General features: G+C 42.3%; 2 protein-coding genes across 2 annotated transcripts; one reads left to right on the top strand and one right to left on the bottom strand.

Moving 5' to 3' along the window:
- Window positions 1-3,566: 3,566 nt before the first annotated feature.
- LOC112815563 (dihydrofolate reductase-like) lies at window positions 3,567-6,808 on the bottom strand (the record flags this gene model as incomplete). Its single annotated transcript, XM_025861583.2, has 3 exons — window positions 6,574-6,808; window positions 6,144-6,193; window positions 3,567-3,672 (listed from the first exon to the last, which is right to left on the bottom strand). Coding segments are annotated over exons 1-3 (242 nt in total), but the record flags the coding sequence as incomplete, so codon positions are not given.
- LOC112815564 (DNA mismatch repair protein Msh3-like) lies at window positions 6,808-9,162 on the top strand. The gene is made up of 2 exons (XM_025861584.2): window positions 6,808-7,107; window positions 8,987-9,162. The coding sequence occupies exons 1-2, from the start codon at window positions 6,901-6,903 to the stop codon at window positions 9,116-9,118; spliced, it is 339 nt and encodes a 112-aa protein (XP_025717369.2). The 5' UTR covers window positions 6,808-6,900; the 3' UTR covers window positions 9,119-9,162.
- Window positions 9,163-9,773: the final 611 nt, after the last annotated feature.

Below are 9,773 nucleotides of genomic sequence, written 5' to 3'. Positions count from 1 at the left end.
TGAATACTATGCAGCCATTAAAAATATTTACAGAAATCTTTCAATATATTAAATAGGGGAAAAAGGCAGGTTACAAAACAGGATTATCCTATTTTTATAAATCACGTATTGATCATGTATTCTGCTTTGCTAGGGGATATGCTAAATGCTGGGAATAGAGACAAAAAGAAAAAGAAAAGCACTCCCTGTACCAATGGCAAGCAGAGAACTATCTCAGCAGTGGCCACAATGTGTGAAGGACATGCAGTGGGGATGCGTGGAGGACGCCAGATGAGCAGAGGTGATGCATCTTCTGGGTGCAGTTATGAGGGAGAATACTCCTTGGAGAAAGATCCCTTAGCAGAGAGTCTCAAAGGAGATAAACACATGTTCAAAACACAGAAGTGACAGATGACCATAGATACTACTGAGGCTTATATGAAAGTTACTAAAGTTATTTAACACAAAGCTCCAAGAAAGTTGAAGGTAGAAGTAATCTGTGCTGAGGTTTAAGATAGTAAAGGGTAGGACAACACAGCCAAGGTCTTAACAACAGGAGAAAATGGGGGTCTAGAATAAAGTGGTGGGGGCAGGGGGAGGGTTCTGATTATGAACCTCAAGTTTGAGGGAAGGAAGAACAAAGTTATAGGTTAGGGTAAAAATGAGATCACAAGCCTGTTCATTGTGCTTCCATTAATGTTAATTTTTTCTGTAAGATATAAAATAAGGTAATTTTGCTCAAATAGCAAAGGTTGGGAGAGTAGGAACTGATATTGATAGGGTACTCTCTGTATGCCACAAATTTAATATACAAATTTCAATTAATCCTCAAAATCACCCTAAGATGATTTATTATCCCATTATTAATCCCATTTAGTAGATAAGGAAATTGAGGTTCAGTAAGGCTTAATAAGCCTTAATAAGTCTTTGCTATACTAAGTGTGTGAGTGGTGGGGAGAGAAGAGAGAAAGCTTTAATCACCGTGGAGGATATGATGAATTATTATACTATGAAATGTCAGGTAACTTTTATGGGCTGGAGACAATTTATAACATCTTATATCATGGAGGGAATTTTGGATTTATTAAAGATGCTATCAAAGCTATAGCATTATAGTAAAATTTACTTAATTTTTGGTTCCAGAGCCTTAAAAAAATACTTTGTTGAGATAAATCACATACCCTACAATTTACCCTTTTAATGTGTAGAATTTGGAAACTTTTTAGTGTATTCATAGAGTTGTAAAGCCATCACCACTATCTACTTTTAGGACATTTCTATCCCCCCTCAAAAGAAACCCTGTATCCATTAGCATTCATTCCCCACTCCCACAAAACCAATAATCTCCTTTGTCTATGAATCTGTCAATTCCAGAAACTTCACATAGATGGAGTTATGTGGCCTTCTGTCTCTGGCTTTTTTCACTCAGCATACAGTTATCAAACTTTATCCATGTTGTAGCATATATCGGTTCTTCTTTTTATTGTGGAATAATATTCCATTGTATGGATATAGGCTACTTTGTTTATCCATTCATCCGTTTACCGACATTTGGGATGTTTCAACTTTTTGGCTATTATGTATGATGCTGCCATGAACATTTGTTGTTGTGTGGTCATATGTTTTCATTTTTCCTTCCTTTCATAAACCAAGGAGTAGAACTACTGGGTCATATAACTATGTTTAACAGTTTGAGAAAATGTCAATCTGTTTTCCAAATGTGCTTGCATATTTCTTTTAAAGCCACAACTTGATTGTCCAAATAGCTTTGGAAAAGCATTTTCTCCCTATACTTTAAGGAACTAGTTACCCAAAATAATTAGTATCCTGCAGCAAATTTTGGGGTTACCTTGAAGATTCAGTTTCGTCTTACATTGGAGGGTGGTGGTGAAAAACTGAGTATTTCCAAGATTGCATGAGCTATAGTGATTATATGAGTAAATCTAGCACTGTGTGGCACACAACAGGTGCTCAGGTTATGTGTGTAATTGGTTCTCAAGTAGGGAACCAGAAGGAAGGGCAAAATATAAATTCTAAGACATTTTCGTAACTGATATCCTTATTTCCTTGATAATAAAGACCTTTGAAATTTTCTGCCTTAAAAAAAAAAAAGTAAAATACAGCAACAGATGTTATATATAAATACATAAGAAAACAACCAAACCCAATTGCATACACCACAGCGGGGGTCATAGAGAAGAAATTACAGAGTTATCATTTGAGGAGACCTGCTGGCTCAACTGAGTATGTCCCTCGCTGAGATTTCTTTATGTTTACTTTAGCTCAAGCTAGCCATAAATAAACTTGAGTAGTATTCAAGAATACGTTACTAAAGAGTCTCTGGGAATGGCAATACGGTCTGTGAATTTGGATTCTACTAAGTAAAGAGATAATTAGAATATCCTAGCAACCAAAAAAAAGAGAAGAGTATGAAGACTGAGGCAGATGGCAAGATGCACATCAGCATAATCCTCATCCCCCAAAGGCGATCAACGCAAATATTCTGGTATCGTTTCTTTCATGTTTTTACCTATGCCATTCTCGGAGGGATTTGAGGGAAAATCTATCTAGGCCGGAACCCCCTCAAGCCTACAGCGTATAAGGTTTTTTCCTTCCCATGATGTGATGGTCTTTGAGGTGTTCACTTGGTCGGGCTATAGTCCTTGTTCAGACACTAATCTAGGTGTTGCTGGGAAGGTATATTATAGAAGTGATTAAAGTTAATAATTAGAAGACTTCAATCTGGGTGGGCAGGATTCAAGTAGTTTTAAGGCCTTAAGAGCAGATCTGAGGCTTCCTTGAAGGACATTTCACCCACAGTCAGCAACTTCTGCCCCTGTTGGAAAGTTCCCGCATGCCCTTCCCGATGGCCTGCCCCACAAAGTTATGGACTTGCCTAGCCAGCACCCACAAATGTGTGAGCTAATTCCTAGCAATGAAAAACCCAGGGCATTTCCAAGCATCAGTAACTATCTACTCCAACGTTAGCCTAGAGGACAGAAAAATTCCTAGCAGAGGCCAAGTGGAAATACTCCTTTCTCTCTAGGATCCCGAGGTTGACTTCAATACTTTCAAACTTTTTACCTGTAGACACTGGGTAAAGAATACAAGTATAAAATATTATTTGGGTGTTGTGGTAAACTATGAATAGTACACAAGATTATGACTGATTTTTAGCCCATCCTAAAATTTCTATCTTATTTATTGAGGGCAGGGTCCAGAAAGGGCAATAGAACACTTAATCTTGGCAAATCCCAAAACATATGTGAAACTAGAAAAAAGTTATTAACTGTGCTGTATAAATGATACTTGAGCCTATGGAATAACAGTTCAGGGAAACTGGCAAAGCTGTTACCACAGTGAGATTTAATGTAACTTTTCACAGTGGTGAAATCAATCCCTTAAGTAGCAGAGTGAGTTACTGTCATGTGGGATAAATAACTGCTTATGCATTTTCTGTAAATCATCTTTAGGATATTAGGCAGCTTGATCAACAATGCTGTATTTATACTATTTCATCATACACTGACCTCCACCATAAAAAATGGAACATGATTTTTTTGTGGTGAATTTGTTATAGTACTTACTTGAGGTCTCTGCTGAGAACTAAATTAATTCTGTCCTTTAAAGGTCGATTCTTTTCGGGAATAGAGAACCATGTCTTCCTCCCCATAATCACCAAATTCTGTTTACCTAGAAAATCACATAAAAGGATATTTTGGGAGTATACATTTATATTTTCATATATTCCCATACATATATGCAGAGATATGATTGTCATAGTGACATCTAGTGGATCTCCATTAAAAATTAAAATTAAAACAGGCTTGCCAAAATTTACATTTATCACCCCATTTCCTAAATATAGTAACTATTTTTCCCTATGGTATTATTCAATTCATATCCAATATTTAGTTTTAATCAACTGCAATCATGTATAATAGTGAAGAGCCAAGATTCTGGGGCAAAGTGCTCAAGTTCAGTATATTCAGTCATCTACTAGACAAGTCACGTTAGTCTTCCGTGTCTTACTTTCCTTATTTATAAAATGGAGATAACAGTAGTTCCTACTTCTAGGGTTACTGTGGGGATTGAAGACTTAAAGATTTAATAAGTCTAGTTTAACTGTTTGATATGATAGTATTATTCATATTTGTATACTTTGTAGATTTATATTAATAGTCATACTTTTAAAGACAAGTGCTTAATATTCCACTCAATTAAAAAGCTAAAACACTTTTTTGTAAAAAATTTTATTTATTTATTTGACAGAGAAAGACAGAGCAAGAGAGGGAACACAAGCAGGGGGAGTGGGAGAGGGAGAAGCAGGCTTCCTGCGGAGCAGGGAGCCGGATGCGGGGCTCGATTCCAGGACCCTGGAATTATGACCTGAGCCAAAGGCAGACGCTTAACGACTGAGCCACCCAGGCGCCCCAAGCTAAAACACTTTCTTTTTTTTTTAAATTAAAGATTTTTACTTATTTATTGAGAGAGAGAGAGAAAATGGTAGAGAGAGAGCATGAGATGGAGGAAAGTCAGAGGGAGAAGCAGACTCCCCGCCGAGCAGGGAGCCTGATGCGGGACTCGATCCCGGGACCCCAGGATCATGACCTGAGCCGAAGGCAGTCGCTTAACCAACTGAGCCACCCAGGCACCCGCTAAAACACTTTCAATCGTGCTTCTATCTTTCAAGTATAATGCTTCTATAGACATTTTATACACATAGCTTCACTTAGGAAAAAATCTTGGGAGTCAGATATCTGGATCAAAGGAATATACACATTTCTGTAATTCTTGGTACGTTCTGACAGGCTATGAAAAGAAGTGCATGTGTCTGTTTTAAAGAATCATTATTAGCTTGATTTTATTGAAATACAAACACTAACATTTACAAAATACAAGCTGTAAGACTAAGCATTTTTCCGTATATTGCTTCATTACTCATAACGAAATATTACCTCCAAATGTTAAGAAAAGTTTTTTCCTCTAAGAATTAAAACCCCAATAATTTATGGTGCCCCTATGCGATATGCACTGCATTTTCAAAGACAGAGCTTTAGGTGTTAGTAAGGAGATATCAATTATCAAAAATAACAGAGCCATTAGGTGAGGAATTCTGATGACAGAAATGGTACAGACCTGGCCTAACAACTAAGGTGGAGATGATAAGTGAAGAGCATAGGGAGACATTGGCAGGCAGGGGGGAAAAAAGAAAAAAACAAAAAAAAGCCAACACACCTTTGGTACCCTTCCAACCACTCATCCAAGAAATACTGTATTTACTGAAAACCAGCGAACAGGCCAGGTGTTGGATGCTTTCCCTACTACTAGACCATACTTTGGATTCTAGAGAGTGGTTTATGTCAATTCCTTAAGATTCAAACTACTGTTATCTCGTCTCTACTAGTGACCCAAGTGCCAGGTCCAAGGACTTGTATCTGTCCTGTTAAAGTTATGCTGCATTTGCTTCTGACTTACTATTTCCCTTTTACTCTGCTATTCCTTCTCCTATGACCAAATACATGTCTCTTGGGTTTTAAACGGCTATCCCACCACTATATTCTTTTCCCTGGTTGTCCTCGTCTCTCCAGTGGCTCAATTCATCTACTTCCCTGTACCTGAAATTATTCTGGATATCCCACAAAAGCCTCAAACCTCAAAATTATCATTATTACAATCGCACACTGTTCTCCACTCCTTTACTCTCCGTGTCACCCAGGATTAATCACCTGAGTATCTGAGAGTCCATCCTGGATCCCTCCCTTCCTGCATCCCCTTCGCCTTCCTGATCTCCACACTGGATATCATGGAGCCGTTTCTTGGACTGTTCTCCTCTCCACTGCCCTCCTTCAGGCCCCATCATCTCCTGCAGGGGCTATGACAAAGGCCTCCTCTGATTTCCTTTCTATTTTCTTCACCGAAGGCTGCAGCTAGCTGCTAATTCTGCCCAGTACCTCAACTGTACGCCTGCCCATATAAAATTTCAAAGAACTTTTTTTTTTTTTAAAGGATATGACACACCTTGGAAACTGCATACAAATAAGTGGTAAGACAAAGGGTCCCAGATTAACATGGACAACTTTTCATTTAAATAAAATCTGCACTGGTAAGCTTACTCAGCAAGATGTTCCCCAAACCTCAATCTCCTAAAAATCCCACATGACCTTCTACTGAGGAAGTTGTGGTCATTCTTTGGAAACACTTGAATTCGTTCCTACAAGTTAGACAAACAGCGTGACTCAAAACATTCTCCCGCGGGTTCGAGCTCTAACGCGACCCACAGACGCTGCCCTGGAGGAGTGGGCGGAGAGTGGGGGGGGGGGGGTTCTCCGGGACCCGGACTTTGTCCAGAGGCAGGACGCTGCGGGGGGAAAACTCCTCGCCGGGAGGCAGGAGCAGGACGGAAACCAATAACTTGTCCTCCCGGCTTCTGATGGCGGAAAGAAGCCCAGGCCCAGCTCCCATCAGCTCGGGTCCCAAGTCCGACCCCCTCCTTCCGCCTCAAGTGTCTGCGTGACCCACTCCTAGCGCAGCGATCAAAGGCAGCCCGCGCCAGCTCTCCCAAACCCAGTCTACCCCCTGCCCGGCAGGTACCTGAGCGGGGGCCACGGCAGGTCCCCGTTCTTGCCGATGCCCATGTTCTGGGACACAGCGGCGATGCAGTTGAGCGTACGAACCATGACAGCGGCTGTCAACACCTCCCAGCTAGCTCACCAAACCGGGAGTCGGCCCGCCGAGCTCGGCGCGAAATTGTGGCCACCCCGCCTCCTAGGTCCCATGTGTGCAGCCGAGACTCCGCCCCCCGCCCCGGCGCACGGCAGGGTCGAGACGAGCTCGCGCCCGCAGACGCCGGGGACCTGCGGCCGCGGGTTTGCGCTTCCGGCTGGGCCCTGCCGGGGTGTTGTCACTCTGTGCTCTGCGATGTCGGGCCGGAAGCCTGCTTCGGGCCGTGCCGCTGCCACCGGCCCAGCGCTTGCAGGGCAAGCGGTTTTGAGCAGATTCTTCCAGTCTACGGGAAGCCTGAAGTCTACTTCGTCCCCCTCGGGTGCAGCCGAGAAGGCCGATCCTGACTCTGACTCCGCAGCGCCCCTAGCGCCCACTTTCCCGCCTCAGGTGCCGCCACGCGTGGTGGGTGTGGTCCAGGGCGGGGCGGGGCCAGCGGGGAGATGGGGCGGGGCAAGATGGGCGGGGGCAGGGACGGTGCGCGAGAGTCCGCGAGATGAGCCGGCCAGAGAGACAGGGGCGAGGCTCAGAAAGGAGAAGGCAGGAGAAGCTAGGCCGGCCTCCGTCCTCGGCGCGGTTCAAAGTTCGTAGTTGTTCGAAGTGATAGACTGAAGGCCAAGACCGTTCAGGTTCTTAATGGCGGACCCGGAACAGGAGCTCAGGTCTCCTGACTTCCAGTTTGATGAGCATAGGGGCTTGTGGGCAAAGTATACATCTTTTAACCTCCATTCTACCTCCCCGCCCCCCTTTTTTTTAAAATCTGGATCGAAGTTTGAAGAGCTTTATTTACCGTATTTGATATACCGGGTTAGGTGACTGGAAGAAAATTGACTTTAAGTCTCTAGTTTTTAAGCATGCAGCAGCGGTGCGCAGTAATCAAGCGACTAGGGTAAGAGCAGTCATACTGTGCGGTTCCTCAGCGACTACACTTGTAGCTGAGATTTAAAATTTAATCCACAGTTTGGCTGGATTAAGTTTAAGGTGGTGCAGATGTGAGTGGTTAGTCATTGAATCCTTCCTGTTGCTTGCCACCGTTCAACTGAGTAAGGTTGTTTTGTTTTTACCAAGGACACTGCCACCAGGGAAAGTCTAAGGTTGAGCCCTCACTGGGGCTCCCTGGAACAGTATTTTTTAAACCGAGGATGTGATGGGACTCCTGTGTGGCTTAGTCGGTTAAGCGTCTGCCTTCAGCTCAGGTCATGATCCCAGACTCCTGGGATCCAGTCTTGGATCGGGCTCCTTGCTCAGCGGTAGCCTCCTTCTCTCTCTGCCTGCTGCTCCCCCTGCTTCTGCTCTTTCTCTCTGACAAATAAATAAATAAAATCTTAAAAAAAAAAAACAAAACAGGTTGTGGAGAGGGATTGCAGACTGACTTAGCCACCCTCCCTGTTTTAATATGGATGACAGCTTAGCCACTTCAGAGTCTTGTTCTCTTCATTTATATTTCTTCCATGGAGTGATTTCTCCTCTCCTGTTTTTGATTTTTTAAAAATATTTATTTATTTGAGAGAGAACACACGTGTGAGAGCACACAAGCAGGAGGGAGGGGTAGAGGGAGAAGCCGACTCCCCGCCAAGCAGGGAGCCTGATAGGGGACTCCGTCCCAGGACCCTGGGATCATGACTTGGGCTGAAGGCAGACATTTAATGGACTGAACCACCCAGGTTGCCCCTGTTTTGGATTTTTGATGATAGTCTACATTTCATGAATACACCAAGATTTTATTTTATACCTACCATTTAGAGGGTATTTTGTGAAGGACTTAATTTTTGACAGTTTCCTGCCAGTACATAGTTTATAATCTTGTGGTATCTCCTGTGGTGAACATAAGCCAAGTTTGAACATGAAACAGTTAAATTACAATTAACATTAACATTTAAAAAATGGTTTTGTTCTTTTATTATGTATCTAATTTCACCTTTCCTAAAATGGATATTTTTTTTTAAAAGGTATTTTATTTGACACAGGTAAGTAGGGTGACTCAGGTTTTATAATCTGAGATAGGTGAAGGCTGATTGAGTAAAGAAAGGTGTCAGCCTTGGTTCTGATTAATGCGATAGCAGTAATCACTTCAGGCTTGAAGTGCTGAGGCTCATGACCTCCAGTCTCCACACTGTCTTTCGTGACAGTAAGGAGAGTTTACCTATAGTTCTTTCCAGGGCTGAAGGTAGATGATTCCAAAAAGAGTGGATGGCAAGGACCTTGTTAGTCAGAAGTACGGTTTAAATTATTTCACATACATCAAGTTTTGAGATTAGAGATAACACATCATTTTCTAATATAGGTTGCAGAAATTGACAGCAGTAAAAAGAGACCACTGGAGAGTGATGGGCCTGTTCAAAAGAAAGCAAAGAAAGTCCAAGAAAAGGAAGGAAGAAGTGATTCAATGATGTTTGGGAACCCTGGTGAGTCCTAGGGCGATGATTGTTCGTTCTCACTAGTCGTGGCACTGATACTGTCTTCTCCAGAGAGCAGAGGAGGTTATTGGAGAGCCGCACCATTTTTTCCTTGATGGACAAAGGTCTCCACTGTGCTTGAGCAGAGTGGCCCCTCCGTAAGTTGTGGTGTGAGTAGGGCTTTGGGGGTGTGGAGGTAGAACTGGAGTTCTGCAATTTGGGTGTAGTTCTCCCCATTTTCTCTTTTATTCCTCCTAGCTAGTTTTTGTCCTGATTATAAAAGTAAAACATTCTTGTTATAAAAATCTCAAATGATACAGAAATATAGAAGAAAGATAACGAAAGACCCCATAATCCTTCTCTTTTAGTGAGACCTGGTAATTTTAGGGGGGCTACTGAATATTTTTCCAGGTTTCTCTATTTATACAGAGCTATATGTGTGTGTGTGTGTGTGTGTGTGTGTGTACACACAAAGACCCACAAATTACTTAGTAATAATAGAATTGGCCCTTGAACAACATGGGGGTGAGGGGCACTGATGCCCTGCACAGTTGAAAATCCATGTAGAATTTTCTGACTCTCCCAAAACTTAACTACCAATAGTGTATTGTTGATAGGAAACCATACTGATAACATAAACAGTTGGTTAACATATATTTTGTATGTTATATATAT

This window comes from Callorhinus ursinus, unplaced genomic scaffold (assembly GCF_003265705.2).
Source record: "Callorhinus ursinus isolate GAN/ISIS: 27379988/994484 unplaced genomic scaffold, GSC_fseal_2.0 scaffold1565, whole genome shotgun sequence".
Classification (NCBI taxonomy): domain Eukaryota; kingdom Metazoa; phylum Chordata; class Mammalia; order Carnivora; family Otariidae; genus Callorhinus; species Callorhinus ursinus.
This window is presented reverse-complemented; position numbering and strand designations above follow the sequence as displayed.

Bases quoted from the DNA above. Each gene is read 5' to 3' on its own strand.
- LOC112815564 (XM_025861584.2), top strand. From the start codon at position 6,901: ATGTCGGGCCGGAAGCCTGCTTCGGGCCGTGCCGCTGCCACCGGCCCA. The intron at 7,108-8,986 runs GTGGGTGTGGTC...TTTCTAATATAG, and splicing joins CTCAGGTGCCGCCACGCGTG to GTTGCAGAAATTGACAGCAG.